Genomic DNA, 27,911 nt, shown 5'->3' with positions numbered 1-27,911 from the left:
TCTCCTCTGTCCAGAGTAGACAACAAACAAAGCAGATGTTTGACGAAAATCTTTAGTAGCTTGTAAGTAAAACTTTAAAGCACGGACCACGTCCAAATTGTGTAACACAAGGATGGAACAACAATCTCTTGATTGATATTCTTGTTAGATACCACCTTAGGTAAGAACCCAGGTTTGGTACGCAGGACTACCTTATCCGTATGAAAAATCAGATAAGGAGAATCACATTGTAAGGCAGATATCTCAGAGACTCTACGAGCCGAGGAAATAGCTACCAAAAAAAAGAACTTTCCAAGATAAAAGCTTGATATCTATGGAATGAAGAGGTTCAAACGGAACTCCTTGAAGAACCTTAAGAACCAAGTTTAAGCTCCATGGTGGAGCAACAGGTTTAAACACAGGCTTGATTCTAACTAAAGCCTGACAAAATGCCTGAACGTCTGGAACATCTGCCAGACGCTTAATTAGCTGACAATCCTTTTTCCAAACCTTCTTGGAGAAAAGATAATATCCTAGCAATCCTGACCTTACTCCATGAGTAACCCTTGGATTCACACCAATAAAGATATCTACGCCATACCTTATGGTAAATTTTCCTGGTGACAGGCTTTCGTGCCTGTCTTAAGGTTTCAATAACTGACTCGGAGAAGCCACGCTTTGATAAAATCAAGCGTTCAATCTCCAGGCAGTCAGCCTCAGAGAAATTAGATTTGGATGGTTGAAAGGACCCTGAAATAGAAGGTCCTGTTTCAGAGGCAGAGACCATGGTGGAAAGGATGACATGTCCAATAGATCTGCATACCAGGCCCTGCGTGGCCACGCTATCAGAATCACTGATGCTCTCTCCTGCTTGATCTTGGCAATCAGTCGAGGGAGCAGAGGAAACGGTGGAAACACATAAGCCAGGTTGAAAGACCAGGGCGCTGCTAGAGCATCTATCAGTGTCGCCTTGGGATCCCTGGATCCGTAACACGGAAGCTTGGCGTTCTGGCGAGACGCCATGAGATCCAGTTCTGGTTTGCCCCAACGATGAATCAGTTGTGCAAATACCTCCGGATGGAGTTCCCACTCTCCTGGATGAAAAGTCTGACGACTTAGAAAATCCGCCTCCCAGTGCTCTACACCTGGGATATGGATAGCTGATAGTTGACAAGAGTGAATCTCTGCCCAGCGAATTATTTTTGAAACTTCTAACATCTCTAGGGAACTTCTCGTTCCCCCTTGATGGTTGATGTAAGCTACAGTCGTGATGTTGTCCGACTGAAATCTGATGTACCTCAGAGTTGCTAACTGAGGCCAAGCCTGAAGAGCCTTGAATATCGCTCTTAGTTCCAGAATAGTTAATGAAAGGAGAGACTCCTCCTGAGTCCACGATCCCTGAGCCTTCAGGGAGTTCCAGACTGCACCCCAACCTAGAAGGCTGGCATCTGTCGTAACAATTGTCCAATCTGGCCTGCGAAAGGTCATACCTTTGGACAGATGGACCCGAGATAGCCACCAGAGAAGAGAATCCCTGGTCTCTTGGTCCAGATTCAGTTGAGGGGACAAATCTGTGTAATCCCCGCTCCACTGACTGAGCATGCATAGTTGCAGCGGTCTGAGATGTAAGCGTGCAAACGGCACTATGTCCATTGCCGCTACCATTAAGCCGATTACTTCCATACACTGAACCACCGAAGGATGCGGAATGGAATGAAGAACCCGGCAGGAATTTAGAAGCTTTGATAACCTGGACTCCGTCAGGTGAATTTTCATTTCTACAGAATCTATCAGAGTGGGGATAGAGAACTCTTTTCCTCGTTCACTTTCCACTCATGCGACCACAGAAATGCCAGTACTACGTCCGTATGAGACTTGGCAATTTGGAAGTTTGACGCCTGAATCAGGATGTCGTCTAAATAAGGGGCTAGTGCTATGCCCCGCGGCCTTAGGACCGCCATAAGTGACCCTAGAACCTTTGTAAAGATTCTTGGGGCTGTAGCTAATCCCAAGGGAAGAGCTACAACTGGTAATGCCTGTCTTAAAAGGCAAACCTGAGAAACCGATGATGATCTCTGTGTATCGGAATGTGAAGATAAGCATCCTTTAGATCCACTGTAGTCATATATTGACCCTCCTGGATCAGTGGTAGGATGGTACGAATAGTTTCCATCTTGAACGACGGAACTTTGAGGAATTTGTTTAAGATCTTTAGATCCAAAATTGGTCTGAAGGTTCCCTCTTTTTTGGGAACCACAAACAGATTTGAGTAAAAACTCTGTCCCTGTTCCTCCTTTGGAACTGGATGGATCACTCCCATAACTAGGAGGACTCGTACACAGTGTAAGAATGCCTCTCTCTTTATCTGGTGTGCAGATAATTGTGAAAGGTGAAATCTCCCTTTTGGGGGGGGAGCTTTGAAGTCCAGAAGATATCCCTGGGATATAATTTCCAACGCCCAGGGATCCTGAATATCTCTTGCCCACGCCTGGGCAAAGAGTGAAAGTCTGCCCCCTACTAGATCCGTTCCCGGATAGGGGGCCGTTCCTTCATGCTGTCTTAGAGGCAGCAGCAGGCTTTTTTACCTGCTTACCTTTTTTCCATGTCAGGTTTGGTCTCCAGACCGTCTTGGATTGAGCAAAAGTTCCCTCTTGTTTATTATTAGAGGAAGTTGATGCTGCACCTGCCTTGAAGTTTTGAAAGGCACGAAAATTAGACTGTTTGGCCCTAGATTTGGACCTGTCCTGAGGAAGGGCATGACCTTTTCCTCCAGTGATATCAGCAATAATCTCCTTCAACCAGGCCCGAATAGGGTCTGCCCCTTGAAGGGAATGTTAAGTAGCTTAGATTTTGAAGTCATGTCAGCTAACCATGATCTAAGCCATATCGCTCTGCGCGCCTGTATAGCAAAACCAGAATTCTTAGCCGTTAGTTTAGTCAAATGAACAATGGCATCAGAATAAAAGAATTGGCTAGCTTAAGTGCTCTAAGTTTGCCAAGTATGTCATCCAATGGAGTCGCTACCTGTAAAGCCTCTTCCAGAGACTCAAACCAGTACGCCGCAGCAGCAGTGACAGGGGCAATGCATGCAAGGGGCTGTAGGATAAAACCTTATTGAATAAATATTTTCTTAAGGTAACCTCTAATTTTTTATCCATTGGATCTAAAAAAAAAGCACAACTGTCCTCGACAGGGATAGTAGTACGCTTTACTAGAGTAGAAACTGCTCCCTCCACCTTAGGGACTGTCTGCCATAAGTCCCATGTGGTGGCGTCTATTGGAAACATTTTTCTAAAAATAGGAGGGGAAGAGAACGGCACACCTGGTCTATCCCATTCCTTATTAATAATTTCTGTAAACCTTTTAGGTATTTGGAAAAACATCAGTACACACCGGCACTGCAAAGAATTTATACAGTCTACACAATTTCTCTGGCACTGCAATGGTATCACAGTCATTCAGAGCAGCTAAAACCTCCCTAAGCAAAACGCGGAGGTGTTCAAGCTTAAATTTAAATGTAGAAATATTAGAATCAGGTATCTTTCCCGAGTCATTAACATCACCCACTGACTGAAGCTCTCTTTCCTCAGCTTCTGCATATTGTGAGGCAGTATCAGACATGGTTCTTAAAGCGTCAGTATGCTCTGCATTTTGTCTCACCCCAGAGCTATCTCGCTTACCTCTAAGTTCAGGTAGTCTGGCTAATACCGCTGACAGTGCATTATCCATGACTGCCGCCATGTCTTGTAAAGTAAACGCTATGGGGGCCCTAGATGTACTTGGCGCCATTTGAGCGTGAGTCCCTTAAGCGGGAGTCAAAGGGTCTGACACGTGGGGAATGTTAGTCGGCATAACTTCCCCCTCGTCAGATTCCTCTGGTGATACATTTTTTAAAGACAGAAAATGATCTTTATTGCATAAAATGAAATCAGTACATTTGGTACAAATTCTAAGAGGGGTTTCCACCATGGCTTTTAAACATAATAAAGAAGGAGTTTCTTCTATGTCAGACATGTTTATACAGAATAGCAATGAGACTAGCAAGCTTGGAAAACACTTTAAATCAAGTTAACAAGCAAATATAAAAAACGGTACTGTGCCTTTAAGAGAAACAAAGAAAAACAGTGAAAAATGCAGTAAATCAAACAAAATTTTTACAGTGTGTATAATAGGCTAACAGAGCATTGCACCCACTTGCAAATGGATGATTAACCCCTTAGTTCAAAAAACGGATCAAAAAAACAAAATAGACGTTTTTTAACAGTCACAACCAACTGCCACAGCAAGCTGTGGCCCTACCTTCCCCAATAAACGACTTTGGAAAGCCTTTGGGCCCTTTAGAGATGTCCTATAGCATTCAGAGGGCCTTTGAGGGAAACTGGATGTCACTGTTTGTAATTTTAACTGCACCAACTGTAACTTTTATACTACAACAGTGGAAATTGTTTCTAGTCAAAATTTAAGCCAGCCATGTGGAAAAAACTAGGCCCCAATAAAGTTTTATCACCAAAGCATATATAAAAATGATTAAACATGCCAGCAAACATTTTATATTGTAAATATCATAAGGGTATTACCCCTGGGAGTAAGCATGATACCAGTCGTTATTAAATCACTGTATTCAGGCTTAACTTACATTAATCCGGTATCAGCAGCATTTTCTAGTGTTTTCCATCTCTAGAAAAAATTATAACTGCACATACCTGATAGCAGAATAAACTGCACGCCATTCTCTCGCTGAAGTTACCTCATCTGTGTAATCCCCTCAGACATATGTGAGAATAGCAATGGATCTTAGTTACAACCTGCTAAGATCATAGAAACCTCAGGCAGATTCTTCTTCTATTTACTGCCTGAGATAAAATAGCACAACTCCGGTACTATTTAAAAATAACAAACTTTTGATTAAATAAAATAAACTAGCTATATTTAACCACTCTCTCCTACAACGTCCTAGCTTGTTGAGAGTTGCAAGAGAATGACTGGGTATGACAGTTAGGGGAGGAGCTATATTACAGCTCTGCTGTGGGTGTCCTCTTGCAACTTCCTGTTGGGAATGAGAATATCCCACAAGTAATGGATGATCCGTAGACTGGATACACCTTACAAGAGAAACAGTAATCACAATATATACATATGATTATAATGCATATATTGATGTCACAGGAGGGTGATGTTCCCCCTATTTCCTTCTCTTAATATGCTTTTATTGTGCTGCCGAATATGTGTATGACTTTAAACTGCGCTAAATAAAGAACTTTTATCTTGCCTAGTCCTTTGGAGTGCTGAGGAGTTCTTTATGTACCCTTATAATGCATATATAATGCTAAAACTTATCAGTCCATAGGATAAACAGTCTCTCTTAATATAATCCCCACTTGGGTCTGTTCCCCTTGGTAACACTGTCCTCTAGTGATGGCCGCTCCTTCCAATAAGATGACGAGACAGATTTGTGACAGTGCAAACAAAACACAGAAGGGCGCCTCTTAGTGTGATATAGTACAGACTATATGTATATACACAGTAACAATCGACAGGTACTCACAAGTGTAGCAGCACCCACTCGTGCTTAGTGGCACCTACTGGGATCTCTCAGTGTCCCAGTGTGAGCTGGGACACTGAGAGATCCTAGTAGGTGCCACTAAGCACGAGTGGGTGCTGCTACACTTGTGAGTACCTGTCGATTGTTACTGTGTATATATACATATAGTCTGTACTATATCACACTAGGAGGCGCCCTTCTGTGTTTTGTTTGCACTCTCACAGATCATCAACAAATATACTTCTGCCCGCCCCCTAAGATCCAACAATGACCTGCTTCTTGCGTCGTCTACCATCACCTCCTCGCATGCTAGACTACAGGACTTCTCTTGTGCTGCACTAACCCTCTGGAACGCACTTCCTCGAGCTATCAGACTTGCCCCTAACCTCTCCTCCTTTAAACGTTCCCTAAAGACCTTTATGTTCAGGGAAGCCTATCACCAGACTTATTAACAAACTAACTTCACTCAACTAACAGTTGCCCTCTATCTCCTCACTAATATAATTCTCACCTTTGCAGTCCCCACCTCCTGTTTCCCATCCTCCTACCCATCTAGATTGTAAGTTCCCACGGGAATAGGGCCCTCAATTCCCCCTGTTTTTGACTGTAAAATTTTGTCTTTTATTGTATTGTTTCTCCATTGTACTTTTATCCTTGTACCCATGGGCAGCGCTGCGGAATCTGTTGGCGCTTTATAAATAAAGAAGAAGAAGAATAATAATAGCTATCAATCATCAGTTAGCTCCCAGTAAGGCACTGCTGCTCCTTAGACTACCAATATGCTTTTCAACAAAGAATGCCAAGAGAACCAAGTACATTTACATACTTTCATATTCTGTTCCTTTAAATTGTTGAAGCTGTCAAAATGTGTAGCCAAGGATTGTGGGTTTACATAAATCCATTAATATTGAGTTAGCAGAATACACAACATTTGTATCAGGCAACATGCAAAATGAAAAAAAAAAAAAGCATTTTATACAAAATTGCCGATTGTGAGAATATAAATGTTTCCTCCAATATCACAATGTCACAGGCTGTGAGAAATTCATTTCTTAGCAAAAGTGCAAATAACCAAAAAAACCTATGCTTTTGTTTATTGGGCAGATAGAAACACACGCAATGAAAAATATGTTTGCTCTTCAGAAAGGCAAGTGAAATGACTCAATATAAAATGTAATGATGTATGAACTGCTTGTAATGTGGTCAGGGAGTTACGTCAAATGAGGAATATCTATGTGATATATGAATCAATTTCCTGGTAAAATAACTCAGACGTGTTTTAAGGAAAACAAAGAGCATCAAGGTAGTTCAAGCATTTACATTGTCACCATGCAAATGAACTGTATATGAACTATTATTTTAATGTATCCAACTTTTATATGGTTAAATACTGTCATTTTTTATTATTATTATTTCAAGGGACAGTGCCTAAAAACCCTATCTTAAAATGGACAGTATATAAAGACAGCAAAAACAAACAAAAATGGTCTTCTCAATTAAACTTGTATTGGATCAGGATTTTCTGGGAGCATGCCTGCAGTCTTCAAAAACAGTAGCACTTATGGTTTGGTAGATAAGTATATTTGGTTTTTATACCCATTTTTAGATGAGGTATTGTATGCCACTTTAATTACTTACAATGATCAGTAAATACAATTGTTATTTGTTGTAATAATGGTAGAAAATACGTTTTTGAATTATCATTTTTATTGTAAGTTTTCGTCAATTATTTTAAAGGCAGTTTTATAAAATTTCGTTTTACCAAATAAAAAAATAATTAAGATTCAGTAATGAGGGGTCTGGTTTATCTATAGCAACCTAATAACTGCATATAATCATCCATTCACAAATAAAACCTTTCACATCCAGTTTAGACGTACTTGTACAACTAAATAGATTATATTTATGACCATTTATCCATGGTCTCTTTGGTATAAACAGACAAAATGGCAACTTCTTTTAGAGAGAGTCTGGCTTTCTATAAATCTGCCATAAGACGGGCAAAGTGAAACGCCTGTGGTCTGCCATTTTCACAATCTGAACATATTATCTTTATATTGATGTACTCCAAAAGAGTTAGACACGAAAGAAAAATGGGAAGAGTCCCATTCTAGAATACACTTGTAGCACTCATTATAGGCATAGGATTTAAATAATATTCAAACTTAGAAATGATCAACAAAAGGAAACTCAAGGTCTCAGGTCTAAATAAAACATAACTTTTATTAGGAACACATAAAAATAGGAGTTTTAAAATTGAGGGATGTGCAACTTAAAAACAGTTGCTCACACTAGGGTGATATAGTACCAGTATGTCAAAAATTATGGTTCCAGAAGTTCAAATGAATATATATTATATTTTATATGTGAACCTAAATGGATCTCTAGGTATAGTAGATCCAAGTCACATATAAGCTGCACTGAGTAGACAGTAATAACACTTATGAACCTCGTGGATTGTGAGAGTCTGTGGACTATTGGTACAGGTAACTAATATCAGTGAGATTAGTTCATTATAGAAAAGTATTTAAAGATCAGTATATATGTTGGACATACTGAGGTATCCTCAAAGGTAATAGTGATTAGAATGTTGGCTGTGTACTTGGGTATCACATTGTAGTGTGTTGGTGCATACTTAGATATGCCAATGTAACTTGGCCATAGGGTGGCTTTATAAATACTGATAGCTAGGATTATGAATTGCTACCATTACACTCGTAACAACATGAGAACACGATTGTGCTTGGATATTCTATGTTAGTGTGGTTAGTGTACACAGTAATTTCCAGCAGAGCCTAAAACTCTGAAATAGCTGGATTAATGGATTTATTCCACTTAACCGTTCAAATACTAAGAACAAGATTCCACTTGGATGTCACAATTGCAATGTGATTGATCCAAAATCTAATATTACAGTGTTCTCCTAAATCCTGGTTATTTTAAAGGTTAGGTAGCTGGGTATATTTAAGAATATTTGCAAATTGCTGGATAATATCCCTGTTACCAAGTATTTCTATGTAATTACTTGAACACCTGTTAATTCATAATGGTCTGGCACATGCATATAATTCTATACCAAAGGTGTTACCACAACTTGTGAATGCTATGCAGGGTTAATACATTCCTGAATTGTTAAGTGATTATGGTAAAGATAGATTTTTCAGGACCTGCATAAGCATGAGTATAACTCCTAAAGATATAGTATTGGTTTGTGAACTAGATTGTCTTCCACTATGCAGTTCTGATCAAATTTAAACAAAATCATATGAAGATCTCAACAACATACTCGCTGTATATAAACCTAGTCAATTCGTATTGTTTTAATGTAACTTGTATTTACGATTGACTGCAAATTTAAAGTAGCAATATCACTACAGCATTGAGAGTTCTCTTGAATACTTTGTTTGACTGCAAAGTTGAGGCAGCTGTATTTGTAATCAAATGATAGCTGCACGTACACCAGGGGTTAATACTTAGTTTAGCTGGTTAACCGCCAGACCCAGATTGATGTGAGTCAGCGTATTCACAGGTTCTGATATTATCCCATCAATTACCCTTAAGGTGTATGGTTATTTTTATACAACTTCAGTATCATTGAGTCACAGCATATCAGTTTATGTCAAATGATAGGGATAGGTAGTAAACTCCCCATGTACCGTTAACTTAGTGACCGCAAGTACAGTCCAGCTTGTGTTATCATATAGATACCTAAAAGTAATCCTCAACTGATCATGGATACCATCTGAGGTATCCGATATTTATGAACTAAGGCTAAATAATCCTAGATAGAGCAAACCCTAACATACACAGGAGCTCCCTGACTCCTCACCAGTACCCTAACATGTTTCGCCGTTCTCACGGCTTTCTCAAAGGGGTGAGTGTTCACAGTACCTTATCCATGATTAAAGGCATTTGACCCAGAAACGTCTCTATTTTCAATGTGCTTAATGGTTTAAATAAAACAACATTTTATTAACGTGCTGTGAATGCTGTTAAAGGGACATTAAACACTAAATAAATGCTGGGTAGAATGATGCATTTAAAGAAAAGATTAGTCTGAGAATAACATGTAGATGTATTTTTTAAAGTTTCTTTAGCTGTTCAAATATTGACAAAATTAGTGTAAAGTTTTTGTATCTATAAAACAGTGGGAGCTGCCATGTTGCAACTTAGGTTACCTTCTTTGGTGTAGCGAATTAGGGACAGTTATAAGTAGGGCACTAGAGTGTGCAGCCAATGGCTGTGTGGAATAGAACAGTGTTCTGCACTTCCACTTCAAACAGGAATGGAAAAGCTCACAATTTCAGAATGGAATTACAGGAAAAGGGTACAAAATAAATAATGAAAGTATATTACATAGTTTTTTTTAATAAATACGATTTATCATTTTATATTACCATGTCAAAGTGTTTAATGTCCCTTTAAGTAACTTTTGCTGTGTCAATATATGTTTTGTTTCTTTATGCTAATGGATATTCTGATTGATCACATCCCACCCTAGCTTGGTGGATATGATCCGGTGTCCTCCCAACAAGGTGTGTTTACTACTTGTGCGCTGGTAGTAAGTTGTGCCATAAGTATTAGGACATTAAAATTCTCCAGACTTGCAGTACTTTACTGTGTACTAAAAGCGGACGTGTGAGTAGAACAACTCTTTGCTGACTTGTGTAACATAAAAGCTTTTATCAAGCATGCTACTGGCCATTGGAGGCAAAATATGTAAGTGCAAATTGCCAATTGCTTTCTGCTTTACTGATTGCTCCATAATTGACATTAAAACTATTACTATCTTTATGCTCTGAAGAATACTCACCTTTGTAATCATAAACGTATACAAGTATTGGTTGGTTTTGTCCAAAGGCACAAAATGCCACCATGTGTTCATGAGGGTGATAGGCAACATCACGGAGAGGTGCAGCGTACGACAGATCTGAGTACTTTGCAACTTTATCTCCTTCAAAAAAATAATGAAGATGAAATTTAGAAAAGAAAAAAAAAACGTATTTATTAACACTAACCAGTAAAAGCACTAACTAAATCTGTCCTAATTATATTGATAACATGACAGCACACAAGAGGTTGCATTATCCATTTTTTTTTATTATTGAAGAACAAATATTATGAAATATTAGCATATAAATGCAAGATTTTAACTTCCCTTGGTATTGTTCATAACTAGCACAGTGTGACATAAACAATCAATGTCATCGTGAGGATATGGTCATATTTTCCTTTGTGTTGGAATTTAGAGAATAAAGTGTGGTTTGGCCTGTTCACCAGATACAAACCAATAAAGGAAACCATACAGACGTGTATTTATAAAAATGACAACTATTTAAAGCGACAGTCTACTTTAGAATTGTTATCTAAATATATATACCAATTATTGCAAGCATAACAAGTATCCGTGAATAACAGTACAAGAAAATCATAACAGTATATAGAATTTTTAATTGCATGCTTTATCAGTATCAGGAAATCATTTTCACTTTAGTGTCAATTTAAATATGTCTTTATTAGTCTTAAAGGGACAGTCTAGTCCAAATTAAACTTTCATGATTCAAATAGGGCATGCAAATTTAAACAACTTTCCAATGTACTTTAATAATCAAATTTGCTTTGTTCTCTTGGTATTCTTTGTTGAAAGCTAAACCTAGATAGGCTCATATGCTAATTTCTAAGTCTTTGAAGGCCGCCTCTTATCTCAGTGCATTTTGACAGTTTTTTTTACCGCTAGACCATGTGTACCTAGAAATCAGCACTAATTCGCTAAAATGCAAGTCTATCAAAAGAACTGAAATAAGGGGGCAGTCTGCAGAGGCTTAGATACACAATAATCACAGAGGTAAAAAGTATATTAATATAACTGTGTTGGTAATGCAAAACTGGGGAATAGGTAATAAAGGGATTATTCTGCCCGTTGGAATTTAAGCATATGTGTTACTTTGCTAACTGGTTTATTGTTCTGTTTTTTAAATTTCCTGAAATCCCTTATACTTTACATAGTTCAGAATTATAGTTGGTGAGGCGTTACACCTCCACAACCCCATATCTCTCACAGCTTATTCCACACTTGAATTACTATATTATTCTATAGATTATGACCTGTCTGGCCATATTTCACATATAGGGGCCTATTTAACAAATGTCTGTCCGACATAATGCGATCAGCGGATCATGTCCGACAGACATCGCTGAATGCGGAGAGCAATACGCTCTCCGCATTGAGCATTGCACCAGCAGCTTTTGTGAACTGCTGGTGCAATACCGCCCCCTGCAGATTTGCGGCCAATCAGCCGCTAGCAGTGGGTGTCAATCAACCCGATCGTATTGGATCGGGTTGATTTCACGCAATCTCTGTCCGCGTAGTTTTGCCCAAGCCTGGGCGAAGAGAGAAAGTCTGCCCCCCACTAGATCCGTTCCCGGATCGGGGGCCCTCGATTCATGCTGTCTTAGGGGCAGCAGCAGGTTTTCTGGCCTGCTTGCCCTTGTTCCAGGACTGGTTGGGTCTCCAGCCTTGTCTGTAGCGAGCAGCAGCTCCTTCCTGTTTTGGTGCAGAGGAAGGTGATGCTGCTCCTGCCTTGAAATTACGAAAGGAACGAAAATTAGACTGTCTAGCCCTAGGTTTGGCTCTGTCTTGAGGTAGAGCATGGCCCTTACCTCCAGTAATGTCAGCGATAATTTCTTTCAAACCGGGCCCGAATAAGGTCTGCCCTTTGAAAGGTATGTTAAGTAATTTAGATTTAGAAGTAACGTCAGCTGACCAGGATTTTAGCCACAGTGCTCTGCGTGCCTGAATGGCGAATCCGGAATTCTAAGCCGTAAGTTTAGTTAAATGTACTACGGCATCTGAAACAAATGAATTAGCTAGCTTAAGAGTTTTAAGCTTGTTTGAAATCTCATCTATAGTCATTGAGTCAAGAGTCTCTTCCAGAGACTCGGACCAAAAAGCGGCCGCGGCCGTGACAGACGCAATACATGCAAGGGGTTGTAATATAAAACCTTGTTGCACAAACATTTTCTTAAGGTAACCCTCTAACTTTTTATCCATTGGATCTGAAAAGGCACAGCTATCCTCCACTGGGATAGTGATACGCTTAGCCAGAGTAGAAACCGCTCCCTCCACCTTAGGGACCGTCTGCCATAAGTCCCGTGAAGTGGCGTCTATTGGGAACATTTTTCTAAATACAGGAGGGGGGGAAAAGGGTACACCGGGCCTATCCCACTCCTTAGTAATTATCTCTGTAAGCCTCTTAGGTATAGGAAATACGTCAGTACTCGCCGGTACCGCATAGTATCTATCCAGCCTACATAATTTCTCTGGGATTGCAACGGTGTTACAATCATTCAGAGCCGCTAATACCTCCCCTAGCAGTACACGGAGGTTTTCCAGCTTAAACTTAAAGTTTGAAATGTCTGAATCCACTCTATTGGGATCAGAACCGTCACCTGCAGATTGAAGCTCTCCGTCCTCATGTTCTGCATACTGTGACGCAGTATCTGACATGGCCCTAATATTATCAGCGCACTCTGTTCTCATCCCAGAGTGATCACGCTTACCTCTAAGTTCTGGTAATTTAGACAAAACTTCAGTCATAATATTAGCCATGTCCTGTAATGTGATTTGTAATGGCCGCCCTGAAGTACTCGGCGTTACAATATCACGCACCACCCAAGCGGGAGATGCAGGTACTGACACGTGAGGCAAGTTAGTCGGCATAACTTTCCCCTCGTTGTTTGGTGAATGATGTTCAATTTGTACAGATTGACTTTTATTTAAAGTAGCATCAATGCAATTAGTACATAAATTTCTATTGGGCTCCACTTTGGCTTTAGCACATATAGCACAGAGATATTCCTCTGAGTCAGACATGTTTAACACACTAGCAATAAACTAGCAGACTTGGAAATACTTTTCAACTCAATTTACAAGTAATATGAAAAAACGTACTGTGCCTTTAAGAAGCACAGAAAAAAGTTATGACAGTTGAATAACAATGAACCGGAGAAATTATAAATTCAAATTCTTTCCGGTAAAAACACAATTTAGCAAAGGATTGCTCCCATAGTAATGAATAACAAACCCTTACATAGCAGAAAAAAAGTACATAATAAAAACGTTTTTTATCACAGTCAAAGCACAATCTCACAGGTCTGCTGTGAGTGATTACCTCCCTCAAAATAACTTTTGAAGACCCTTGAGCTCTGTAGAGACGAACCGGATCATGCAGGGAAGAAAACAGACTTGTGACTGAATTTCTGATGCGTAGCAAAAGCGCCAAAATAGGCCCTTCCCCTCACACACATCAGTGAGGGAGATCAGTAAACTGTCTTAAATTAAATAAAACTACCGCCAAGTGGAAAAAAACAGTGCCCAAAACAATTTTTCACCCAGTACCTCAGGTAATTAAACGATTTAACATGCCAGCAAAACGTTTAACATCAATAAATGAAGTGTCATTAGAAAGCCTGTTGCTAGTCGTTCCCACTGCAAGTTAGGCTAAAAAAAATTTATGCATACAGTATTATCCCAGTGAAGTACCATTCCCCAGAATACTGAAATGTAAATATACATACATGACAGCCTGATACCAGTTGCTACTACTGCATTTAAGGCTGAACTTACATTATATCGGTATTGGCAGTATTTTCTCAGTCAATTCCATTCCTCAGAAAATAATATGCTGCTACATACCTCATTGCAGGTGAACCTGCCCGCTGTCCCCTGATCTGAAGTTTACCTCACTCCTCAGATGGCCGAGAACAGCAAAATGATCTTAACTACCCCGGCTAAAATCATACAAAAACTCAGGTAGATTCTTCTTCAAATTCTACCTGAGAAGGAACAACACACTCCGGTGCTGTTTTAAAATAACAAACTTTTGATTGAAGATATAAAAACTAAGTATAATCACCACAGTCCTCTCACACATCCTATCTATTAGTTGGGTGCAAGAGAATGACTGGGTGTGACGTAGAGGGGAGGAGCTATATAGCAGCTCTGCTGGGTGATCCTCTTGCACTTCCTGTTGGGGAGGAGTTAATATCCCAGAAGTAATGATGACCCGTGGACTGACCACACTTAACAGGAGAAAGTTGTTTAAAACTGTATCTATCTGAATCATTAAAGAACCACTTAACACAGTAGAAAATCATAATCAGTAAATGCATAATAAAAAGACAATGCAAAATCACTTAGTTTGAATTTCAGATGAGTAGCAGCTTTCTTTCTGACAAATTTGAGTTAGTTCTATTTTCCATCCCACTGTATCATGTGACAGCCACCAGCCAATCACAAATGCATATACGTATATTCTGTGAATCTTGCACATGCTCAGTAGGGACTGGTGTCTCAGAAAGTGTGCATTTCAAAATGATTATGCACATTTAGATAATGGAAGTGAAATGGAAAGATGTTTACAATTGTGTGCTCTATCTGAATCATGAGAGATTAATTTTGACTTGAGTGTCCCTTTAAAGAGAAGATGTAGGTTTTATTTCCCTTTAAGTTGGAAATAATAGCTGGCAAACCAATTTTTCATAGCAAGCATCAGCTGAGACAGGAGTGATACAAGCTGGTGAAAGTATTACCACAGTGATCAAACTTACTCCCCCATCTAGAGCCAATTTATCAGGTAGAGAGATTAGTTTTTCAGATTGTAAGCACAAAGAAAGAAATACAAAGTTCTTACTGCTTTAGCAATAGGAGCTTTATCAGCTATTGTCAATGCTGAATGAATAACAAATGAGTTATAGATCTTCAGGTTAGGTTTATTGACATCAAAAATAATATTTAAATCTCTTTATCCAACTTCTGGAAGGAAAAATTCTACCAACTTTAGACTTTTAGGGAAAAAGCAAACAGTTTATGATTGTTTCCCCCATTGGTAAAATAAAATACATAGACCAATGCATTTGTCTCTAATACATCGTCTTGCAGCGGTAATGACAGTATGTGCCACAATCCATTTAGATCAACATGACATGGAGAACACTTGGAACCTAAAACTGTATTTAACTTAGTGTCTTGGCCTATGAATAGGGCTGCCAGATGTCAACTATTCAGCTGGATAGTGCAGTATTTTAGCAGGTTGCCCAGTAAAAGCTCCACAAAAATACTGGATACTGAAAATGTCAGTTTTTTTTTTAAAGTCCCTTCTATGCCTCAATGCATTACAAATATGGAGCAGAAAAAAATAAGTGACGTCAAGGGGGCCAAATAACTACTGTATATTTGTGGTGCAGCAGCGGCAAAATTGTTGATTTGATTTGATTTACTGGCTCCTAAATTTCAAACAGATTTGTCGACCCTAATATCATATAAGCTCTCCAGAGCAGGCCTCTCTTCCTCTTGTACTAGATTTGTTTAGTCTATTATGTTTTTGTATCTTATCAAAATCCTTATCATTGTATACCCCTATATCTGTACCCAGCGCTATGGATACGGTATTATACAAATAAAGCTATAGCTATCTTAGGGTTTATTTTATAGGTAAGTATTTAGATTTAAATAGGAATATTTTAATTAATAATATTAATATTAATTAGATTTAATTTAATAAGAATTTAGTTAGGGTTGTTAGAGTTAGATAGGGTTATTATACTTAATATATATATATATATATATAATATAATAACGATATTAACTATATTAACCCTAATATAATTAGATTTAATATACTTAATATATATATAATATAATAACGATATCAACTATATTAACCCTAATATAATTAGGGTTAATATAGTTAATATATATATAATATAATAACTATATTAACTATATTAACCCTAATATAATTATGGGTGGTGGCGGTGTAGGGGGATTAGATTAGGGGTTAATCTATTTAATATAGGTGGCGGCGGTGTAGGGGGATTAGATTAGGGGTTAATACATTTATTATAGGTGGCAGCGGTGTAGGGGGATTAGGGGGTAATACATTTATTATAGGTGGCGGCGGTGTAGGGGGATTTAGATTACAGACAAAAGAGCTGATTTCTTTGTGACAATGCCCCGCCAAAAGCACTTTTAAGGGCTGGTAAAAGAGCTGATTTCTTTGGGGCATGCCCCGCAAAAAGCACTTTTAAGGGCTGGCAATAGAGCTGTTTACTTTGGGGTAATGCCACGCAAAAAGCCCTTTTCAGGGCTATTTGTAGGGTTAGACTTAGGTTTAGTGGTAGGGATAGTTTAGTATTTTAGGGGTTAATTAATTTAATATAGGTGGCGGCGGTGTAGGGGGATTAGATTAGGGGTTAATTAATTTAATATAGGTGGCGGCGGTGTAGGGGGATTAGATTAGGGGTTAATTTATTTAATATAGCTGGCGACGGGGTAGGGGGATTAGATTAGGGGTTAATAATTTTAATATAGCTGGCGGCGGGGTAGGAGCTCACATTAGGGGGTAGGTAATATAGCTGGCGGCGGTATAGGGGCTCACATAAGGGGGTAGGTAATGTAGGTGGCGGCGGTGTAAGGGGCTCACATTAGGGGGTAGTTAATGTAGCTGGCGGCGGTATAGGGGCTCACATTAGGGGGTAGTTAATGTAGGTGGCAGCGGGGTAGGAACTCACATTAGGGGGTAGTTAATGTAGGTGGCGGCGGAGTCCGGGAGCGGCGGTTTAGGGGTTAATAACTTTATTAGGTGGCGGCGGTTTAGGGGTTAATACATTTTTTATTATTAGGAGAGTGAGGGGGGATAGCGGATAGAGGGTTAGACGTGTCGGGCTATGTTTGGGAGGCATGTTAGACAGTACGGGTGATTTCATAACTTAGTCAGGTTTTGTAGGAGCCGGCAGTTTCTAAAGTGCCGTAAGTCACTGGCGACTTCAGAAATTTGTACTTACGCAGATTTCTGGACATCGCTGGTTTATCCGACTTACGGCACTTTAGCATCTGACGGCTCCGTATATGTGATAGCTCGAGTTGCGAGCTGAAACTACGGGCGGCGGGGGTTCCCTTGCTTGCGCTGCAAACTACGATCTATATCATATCGCGCCCCTGGTTTGAGAGGGTGCAGCACCTCACATGGACCTGTGAAGAGAGAAAAAGTGAGTAAACCTACTCAGGTTTTCTAGTTAGGGCAGCAGATTCTTGAGAAAACGCAGTGAGGATTGTACTTGTAGTTCTCAAGTGCTCAAAAGCCACCACTGCCCTACTGAAGAGACTGATGTGGACTAGGCTAGACCCCAGAAAGTAACAGAGTAAGCTTACTCTGCTAAAAAAAAAAAAAAAAACATAATTTATGCTTACCTGATAAATTTATTTCTCTTGTAGTGTATCCAGTCCACGGATCATCCATTACTTATGGAATATATTCTCCTTCCCAACAGGAAGCTGCAAGAGTCCACCCACAGCAAAGCTGCTATATAGCTCCTCCCCTAACTGCCATATTCAGTCATTCGACCGAAAACATGCAGAGAAAGGAAAAACCATAGGGTGCAGTGGTGACTGTAGTTCAAATGAAAAAATTACCTGCCTTAAAGTGACAGGGCGGGCCGTGGACTGGATACACTACAAGAGAAATAAATTTATCAGGTAAGCATAAATTATGTTTTCTCTTGTTAAGTGTATCCAGTCCACGGATCATCCATTACTTATGGAATACCAATACCAAAGCTAAAGTACACGGATGATGGGAGGGACAAGGCAGGTACTTAAACGGAAGTTACCACTGCCTGTAAAAAACCCTTTCTCCCAAAAATAGCCTCCGAAGAAGCAAGGTATCAAATTTGTTAAATTTGAAAAGTATGAAGCGCAGACCAAGACTCCGTCTTGTAAATCTGTTCAACAGAAGCCACATTTAAAAAAGGCCCAAGTGAAAACCACAGCTCTAGTAGAATGAGCTGTAATCCCTTCAGGAGGCTGCTGTCCAGCAGTCTCATAAGCTAAATGAATTATGCTTTTTAACCAAAAAGACAGAGAGGCTGCTGAAGTCTTTTGACCTCTCCTCTGTCCAGAATAGACAACAAACAAGGTGAACGTTTGATGAAAACTGTAGTAGCTTGTAAGTAAAACTTTAAAGCACAAACCACGTCCAATATTGTGTAATAGACGTTCCTTCTTTGAGGAAGGATTAGGATACAAGCATGGAACAACTATCTCTTGAGTGATGTACTTGTTAGATACCACCTTAGGAAAAAACCCAGGTTGGTACGCAGGACTACCTTATCCGTACGAAGGACCAGATAAGGAGAATCACATTGTAACACAGATAACTTGGAGACTCTACGAGTCGAGGAATTAGCTACCCAAAAGGAACTTTCCAAGATAAAGATTGATATCTATGGAACAAAAAAGGTTCAAACGGAACTTCTTGAAGAACCTTAAGAATCAGGTTTAAGCTCCATGGCGGAGCAACAGTTTTAAACACAGGCTTGGATCTAACCAAAGCCTGACCAAATGCCTGAACGTCTAGAATACCTGCCAGACGCTTGTGCAAAAAAATAGACAGAGTAAAAATCTGTCCCCTTTTAAGGAATTAGCTGACAACCCTTTTCTCAAAAACATCTTGGAGAAAAAATAATATCCTGGGAATCCAGACTTTACTCCATGAGTAACCCTTGGATTCATAACAATCAGATATTTACACCATATCTATGTTCAATTTTCCTAGAGACAGGCTTTCATGTCTGTATTAAGGTATCAATGACTGACTCGGAGAAGCCATGCTTTGATAACATCAAGCGTTCAGTCTCCAGGCAGTCCATCTCAGATTGATTCTATTTAGATGGTTGAAAGGACCCTGAGGTAGAGGGACCTGTCTCAGAAGCAGAGACCGTGATGGAAAGGATGACATGTCCACCAGATCTGCATACCAGGTCCTGCGTGGCTACGCAGGCGCTGTCAAAAACACCAAAGCCCTCTCCTGCTTGGTCTTGACCTCCGGAGGAAATCCCACTCCCCCGGAAGAAAAGTCTGACGACTTAGAAAATCCACCTCCCAGTTCTCAACACCTGGGATATGGATAGCTGATAGACAAGAGTGAGTCTCTGTCCACTGAATTATTGTAAGACTTCTAACATCGCTAGGGAACTTCTGTTCCCCCTTGATGGCTGATGTAAGCCACAGTCGTGTATATTGTCCGACTGAGTATGATGTACCTCAGAGTTGCTAACTGAGGCCAAGTCTGAAGAGCATGGAATATCACTCCCAGTTCCAGAATATTTATTAGAAGGAGGGTCTCCTCCTAAGTCCACTATCCCTGAGCCTTCAGGGAGTTCCAGACTGCATCCCAACCTAAAAGGCTGGCATCTATTGTAACAATTGTCCCATCTGACCTGCGGAAGGTCATACCCTTGGACAGATGGACCCGACATAGTCACCAGAGAAGAGAATCTCTGGTCTCTTGGTCCAGGTTTAACAGGGGGACAAATCTGTGTAATCCCCGTTCCTCTGACTGAGCATGCATAGTTGCAGCGGTCTGAAATGTAGACGTGCAAACGGTACTATGTCCCTTGCCGCTACCATTAAGCCGATTTCATTCATGTACTGAGCCACCGAAGGGCGCGGATGGGATGAAAAAACACGGCAGAAATTTAGAAACTTTGACAACCTGGACTCCGTCAGGTAAATTTTCATTTCTACAGAATCTATCAGAGTCCCTAGGAGGGAAACCCTTGAGATTGGGGATAGAGAACTCTTTCCTTGTTCACTTTCCACCCATGTGATCTCAGAAATGCCAGTACTACGTCCGTATGAGACTGGGCAATTTGGATGTTTGACGCCTGTATCAGGATGTCGTCTAAATAAGGGGCCACTTCTATGCCCCGCGGTCTAAGGACCGCCAAAGCGACCCCAGAACCTCCATAAAGATTCTTGGGGCTGTAGATATCCCAAAGGAAAGAGCTACAAACTGGTAATGCCTGTCTAGAAAGGCAAACCTGAAAAACGATGGTGATCTTTATGCATCACAATGTGAGGATAAGCATCCTTCAAATCCATTGTAGTCCTCTATTGACTCTCCTGGATCATAGTTAAGATGGTACGAATAGTTTCCATCTTAAATGACGGAATTCTGAGGAATTTGTTTAAGATCTTTAGATCCAAAATAGGTCTGAAGGTTCCCTCTCCTTGGGAACCACAAACAGATTTGAGTAAAAACTCTGTCCCTGTTGCTCTCTTGGAACTGGATGGATCTCGTACACAATGTAAGAATGCCTCCTTCTTTATCTGGTTTGCAGATAATTGTGAAAGGCGAAATCTCCCCTTTTTTTGGGAGGGAATCTTTGAAATCCAGAAGATATCTCTGGGATATAAATTCCAATGCATAGGGATCCTGGGCATCTCTTGCCCACGCCTGGGCGAAGAATGAAAGTCTGCCCCCTATAGGATCCGTTACCGGATAGGGGTCCGTTCCTTCATACTTTTTTTTTTTTGCCCTTGATTTAGACCTATCCTGAGGAAGGGCATGACCTTTTCCTCCAGTGATATAAGCAATAATCTCCTTCAAACCAGGCCCGAATAGGGTCTGCCCCTTGAAGGGAAGTTAAGTAGCTTATTTATTAAAGTCACGACAGCTGACCATGATATAAGCCATAGCGCTCTGCGCGCCAGTATAGTAAAAAACAGAATTCTTAGCCGTTAGTCTAGTCAAATGAACAAGGCATCAGAAAACAAAGGAATTGGCTAGCATAAGCTTGTCAAATATATTCATCCAATGGAGTCGCTTAACTGTAAAGCCTCATCAAGAGACTCAACCCAGAACGCCGCAGCAGCAGTGACAGAAGCAATGTATGCAAGGGGCTGCAGGATAAAACCCTGTTGAATAAACATTTTTTATCCATTGGATCTAAAAAGCACAACTGTCCTCGTCAGAGGTAGTGGTACGCTTAGCTAGAGTAGAAACTCTTCTCTCCACCTTAGGAACTGTCTGCCAGAAGTCCCGTGTGGTGGTAACTATTAGAAAACATTCTTCTAAAAAATAGGAGGGGAAGAGAACGGCACACCTGGTCTATCCCATTCCTTATTAAAAAATTTTTAGTAAACCTCTTTAGGTATTGGAAAAACATCAGTACACACCGGCACTGCATATTATTTATCCAGTCTACACAATTTCTCTGGCCCTGCGATTGTACACATTCATTCAGAGCAGCCAAAGCCTCCCTGAGCAACAAGTGGAGGTTCTCAAGCATAAATTTTAAATGTAGAAATATCAGAATCAGGTTAAATCATCTTCCCTGAGTCAAAAAAAAATCACCCACAGACTAAGCATATTGTGAGGTAGTATCATACATGGTTCTTAAAGCGTCTGTATGCTCTGTATCTACCCCCAGAGCTAACTGCTTTCCTTTAATTTCAGGTAGTCTGACTAATACTGCTGCCAGAATATTATTCACCACCTTTGCCATGTCTTGTAAAATAAACGCTATGGGCGCCCTTGATGTACTTGGCGCCATTTGAGCGTGAGTCCCTGAAGCGGGAGTCGAAGGGTCTCACACGTGGGGAGAGTTAGTCGGCATAACTTTCCCCTCGACAGAATCCCCTGGTAAAAGAAACGCTATGGGTGCCCTTGATGTACTTGGCGCCATTTGAGCGTGAGTCCCTAAAGCGGGAGTCAAAAGGTCTGACACGTGGGGAGAGTTAGTCGGCATAACTACCCCCACGACAGAATCCTCTGGTGATAATGTTTTTAAAGACAAAAAATTATCTTTATTGTTTAACATGAAATCAGTACATCTGGTACACATTCTAAGATGGGGTTCCACCATGGCTTTAAAACATAATGAACACAGAGCTTCCTCTATGTCAGACATGTTAGAACAGACTAATAATGAGACTAGTAAGCTTGGAAAACACTTTAACAAGTTAACAAGCAAATATATAAAACGTTACTGTGCCTTTAAGAGAAACAAATTTTGTCAAAATTTGAAAAACAGTGAAAAAAAGGCAGTAAAACAAACGAAATTTTTACAGTACATGTAATAAGGTAACAGAGCATTGCACCCACTTGCAAATGGATGATTAACCCCTTAATGCAAAAAACAGATAAAAAAAAAAAAAACGACATAGACGTTTTTAAAAACAGACACAACAAACTGCCACAGCCAACAGTGGGAAGCTTCAGTTAACTGTTTCTATGCAAAATTTAAGCCAGCCATGTGGAAAAAACTTAGGCCCCAATAAGTTTTATCACCAAACATATGTTAAAAAACGATTAAACATGCCAGCAAACGTTTTAAAACACATTTTTACAAGAGTATGTATCTCTATTAATAAGCCTGATACCAGTCGCTTTTACTGCATTTAAGGCTATACCAACATTACAGTGTTATCACCAATGTACGTTAAAAAACGATTAAACATGCCAGCAAACGTTTTAAAACACATTTTTATAAGAGTATGTATCTCTATTAATAAGCCTGATACCAGTCGCTATCGCTGCATTTAAGGCTTTACTTACATTACTTCGGTATCAGCAGTATTTTCTTAGTCAATTCCATTCCTAGAAAAATATTTTACTGCACATACCTTATCTGCAGGAAAACATGCACGCCATTCCCCCTCTGAAGTACCTCACTCCTCAGAATGTGTGAGAACAGCAAATGGATCTTAGTTACGTCTGCTAAGATCATAGAAAAACGCAGGCAGATTCTTCTTCCAAATACTGCCTGAGATAAACAGCACACTCCGGTGCCATTTAAAAATAACAAACTTTTGATTGAAGAATAAACTAAGTAGAAAGCACCACAGACTCTCACGACCTCCTATCTATGTTGAGGCTTGCAAGAGAATGACTGAATATGGCAGTTAGGGGAGGAGCTATATAGCAGCTTTGCTGTGGGTGGACTCTTGCAGTTTCCTGTTGGGAAGGAGAATATATTCCATAAGTAATGGATGATCCGTGGACTGGATACACTTAACAAGAGAAATCTTGATTGAAGAAAACTTCTCATCGGACACCTAAACTTCACCTCCTCCTTGCACTACAGGCAAAGAGAATGACTGGGGTATTTTGGGTAGGGGAGTGATATTTAACAGCTTTGCTGTGGTGCTCTTTGCCTCCTCCTACTGGCCAGGAGTGATATTCCCAACAGTAATTGATGATGATACGTGGACTCACCGTGTCATTAGAAAGAAATAAAGGACTAACTCTCCAGGATCAATGCTGTGGAGCAGGCACAGCGTCTCAAGGAATGTCAGTCTTACCAAACACATCTGACAGGAAAAAATAGTGTAAAACGTTAACACTGATTTTCCAGGAGGTGATAGCGTTAAATCCCTAGATGGAGGTCAGATCGTTCCCTGTGACATCTAGAAGCCAAATTTCCCCACAACTCTTACTGAGAGGATTACATGGTAACTCAAACACCCCAGTCCACACTTGAAGGGAAAATACCCATAAATGGACTAAAATTCTCTTCTAACACTTTCTCTGCCATCCTCCTATAGTGACTAAAGGCAAAGAATGACTGGGGGGATAGGGGAAGTGGGAGCAATATTTATAGCCTTTGGCTGGGGTGTCTTTGCCTCCTCCTGGTGGCCAGGTGTTGATATTCCCAACAGTAATGAATAAAGTTGTGGACTCTCCCTGCCTTTGAAAAGAAAATACATAAAGGTTTAAGCTCATTACTCCAAATCTTCACAGCTATGTTTAAACACACACATAGGTGATTCTATATCATTTAATGAAGTATGTTGTTATATACACTTATGTGATTTATATTTAGCAACACATATAGCTAACCTGTTTCAGCATTCCACACATATGCCATGCCATCCTCACTTCCTGAAAAGACAAATGTCCCACATGGTGTAAAGGTGCTGTGAATCTTCTCCCTGAAATGTGTTGCCCCAATATACTTTTTTACAGCCAGTCTAAAAAAAAAATATATGTACATTCATCCATTAGAAATTAAATAAAAAGAAACATGCATTTTAAACATATTAATACATAGAATAGCTACAAGGGTAAAAAGACATACAAGTGCAAAAAGAAAGTGTTCTAATAATTGTTCAACCCGTGCAAAGGGATTCATTATTGTTATTATTGTTTAATTTATGTTAAAAAAATGTAATCCATCTTTGTACTTAAAGGGACATGATATCTAAATGTTGAAGCACACAACAGTGATGCAGCATAGCTGTAAAAAGCTGACTAGAAAATATCACCTGAACATCTCTATGTAAAAAAAGGAAGATATTTTACCTCAAAATGTCCTAAGTATTTACGCCCCATTGAAAAGGACTTTAAGCAGCAAATAAGCATGCCTGTGCCTTGACTTGCAAGGGAGGGTGCCTCATGAACACTTGTGTTATTTCCTTATTCAGTTTAAAGAAGTTTACTTTGAAATCTCATGACATCACAGTAAAAGAGTTCATGACCTCAGCACTGCTGATGCTGATTGGCTGCTGTTTATTTCTTCCTTTTTTTTTTATTTACCTGCAGCTGGGCAGTAACTGAAAGATAAGTTTTTACAGAACACTAACTCTGATGAGCTGAGGAAATTGTGAGGTAAAATATCTTCCTTTTTTACATAGAGATGCTCAGGTGATATTTTCCTGTCAGCTTTTTACAGTTATACTGCATCAGTTTCAAGTGATTTAGCATATGAGTATTATGTCCCTTTAAATACATGTAAACTGTGTATCTTGCTTACTTTTTATTATAAAGCTGAATAAAAAAATAAAAAACACTTTCCAATTTACTTCTATTATCACATTGACTTTGTTCTCATAGTATCCTTTGTTGAAAAGCAGACAGGAAGATGTCAGACCATGCACGTGACTGCATCAATATATCACAGCCGTTTTAGAACTATCTTGTATATTTGCAAGAACAGTAGGACGCACCAGTGTTTCCTGTCATGTACTGCTTCATAAATATGCACACTATCTATCTAGACATCTCTTCAACAAAGGATACCTAGAGGACAAAGTAAATTTGATAATAGAAGTAAATTGTAAACTTTTTTTTATAAAATAGTATGCTTTGGATAATTTTTTAGCCTGATGAAACAGCTTGTTATAGCTGAGAAACGTGTCGCATTTTAATAAAGATTTTTACAGAAATACACTTGCTTTTTGGACAATCTTTATATCATTTACATGCTGCTCAAACTTTGATTGGCACCTGAGAGTTAATCTGCTTTCACCTGGAGGGATCAGTCTACTGGGCGACTGTTTGGTTCCAGTTTGCAGTGTATGCACCTGCAGGTGCTTTGGATCTTGTAAGTAGGATTGCTCAGATTGCCATTCACTTGTACAAACGTTACTGGGCTATGGTTTGCATATTTTTTGTTCACTCAGGAACCTGTTAATCACCATCACCAAGGACCACAACTGATACGTGAGACACATCAGTGAGCTGGACCACTGAGAGGCTCCAGTCTGCTTCAATAGCACCATTGGGTGCGTCTCCTTTGTGAGTATCCAATTGCTACCCTGTTAATTGTTATATCTGGTATCTGGCTATACTAGGCCATGTTTGGCGCCTCTGTGTTTTCTTTTTTTCTTGAATCACAAAAACAACATTTTGGGTATCATGTCCCTTTAAATGGACAGTAAAGTCAAAATTAAACTTCCATGACTTACAATTTTAAATAACTTTCCAATTTACTTCTATTATCTAATTTGCTTTGTTCTCTAAATATGCATACCTAGGTAGGCTCAAGAGCAGCAGCACACTATTGGAAACTAGCTGCTAATTGCTGACTGCACAAATTTGCCTCTTCTCATTGGCTCCAAGATGTGTTCAGATAGCTTACAGAGATGCATTGCTGTTCCACCAACAAAGGATACCAAGAGAATGAAGCAAATTTGATACAAGTAAATTGGAAACTTGTTTAAAATTGTATGCCCTATCTGAATCCCGAAACAAAAATGTTGGGTTTCATATGCCTTTAATTACAACTGGTAAAACCAGGGTGTCAAAACTGGAAGAGTTAGTTACTGCATCTGGTCAAATGGGACAAGCCCAGGTACCACGTCAAGGTCTCTCCCAGAAACTGGGTCCCTAATACAGCCCTACAAATGGAAGCTCTAGACATATACAAAACAGGGAAGGAGACATCTCCCCCGTGTTTTGTGTATGCATGTATGTATGTATATATAGACTGGGAGCCTTTGTCTAACTTTGCACTTTCATGGCTTGCATGCCGTTGCTTTTAAAGATGTTCTAATAAAATACTAACTTTTAACCGGGACCACGATTGGATGTCTTCCTTTTCTTCACATATATATATATATATATATATATATATATACACACACACACATTATATAAATATATAAAAAAAATAACATTTTCTTCTAGGTGAAGAATATAGGAATTTGAAGTATTTCTTTTTAAATAAAACATAAAAACATATTAGTTGTTTAAAAATTATATTGCCTATGTCAAGTTGTTTGACTGGGAAGGGCTCAAAAGTGTGTGAATATATATATATATATATATATATATATATATATATATATATATATATATATATGCCTATATGTGTATGTATGTATGTGTGCACATGCATATTTAAATATATAAACACATACACACATATAGAAATTTATACATACACACATACAAATAATTATTTAAAAAAAAATATTTATATATATATATATATATATACACACACACACACACACTTTGGAGCCTTTCCAGTCAAACCTTGCTATATACCATTTCCCTTTAAAACATTTTTTTTTTCAATATAAAACTTATATTTTTATATTAAAAATGGTTATTTATGAGTGTAATACTTTAGTTTAATATGTTTTACATGTGTATTGTGAAGCTTTTATTTTAACCCTAACATTTTACTTCAGGTCTCAGGTCGCACTAATTATTTTAGCACAATTTAAACTTATGATATTAAGCGAGGTTGCAATATCCATTCAAAGTATAGGATACGCTGCATCGCCAGATACTGGAAAGTGGGGGCGCCACAATGTTGGATAAGATTACACACATATATACTATGTCAGAGATAGCGGCTAATGCACAGGGGACCAGGGAACACTTTACGAGCATTTGGTTCTACTGGATCATGTATAGGGCCAGAAGATAGAGCAGGGGATGGGGAACATGTAACTGCAAAAATAATAGGGATCCGATCTTTAAAGTATTAACCCTATCGGAGAGTCTAGTGTCACTAGATATAGGTTAGTAGCTACGTGAGGAGAGATGAGACTAGGCAGGAGTTGAAGTGGAAAAAGTGCCAATCGATTAGTGCCACAGATAAATCTTGTTAATTCTGGAACAAAGGGTTGAGTCCAGAACAGTGTTTTTTTATTGTTTGGGAATTTTATTTAATAAATTAAAAGGGATCTCAGGGGATTGGAGGTGGGGCTGAAGGGTGACAGCAGTTCCTTTTACAGGATTGCTTTTTGGTCACAATACAAGGTTTGTTTGTTTTTTTGTACAAGTGTTAAAGATTGTGATTTGACATTGATGTT

At 39.3% G+C, this 27,911-nt stretch overlaps 1 protein-coding gene across 1 annotated transcript in view; it reads right to left on the bottom strand.

Moving 5' to 3' along the window:
• Positions 1-27,911, bottom strand: part of AHI1 (Abelson helper integration site 1) — a 658,331-nt gene that overhangs the window by 401,329 nt on the left and 229,091 nt on the right. Inside the window, exons 16-17 of the mRNA XM_053710899.1 lie at positions 24,205-24,335; positions 10,335-10,475 (exon numbers count right to left, since the gene is read on the bottom strand). Of these exons, the coding sequence (XP_053566874.1) occupies positions 10,335-10,475; positions 24,205-24,335 (272 nt within the window). The remainder of the gene's footprint in view (positions 1-10,334; positions 10,476-24,204; positions 24,336-27,911) is intronic.

The sequence above is a fragment of the Bombina bombina genome, chromosome 4 (assembly GCF_027579735.1).
Source record: "Bombina bombina isolate aBomBom1 chromosome 4, aBomBom1.pri, whole genome shotgun sequence".
NCBI lineage: Eukaryota > Metazoa > Chordata > Amphibia > Anura > Bombinatoridae > Bombina > Bombina bombina.
The sequence above is the reverse complement of the archived record's forward strand: the minus strand, read 5'-3'. Positions and strand labels throughout refer to the sequence as shown.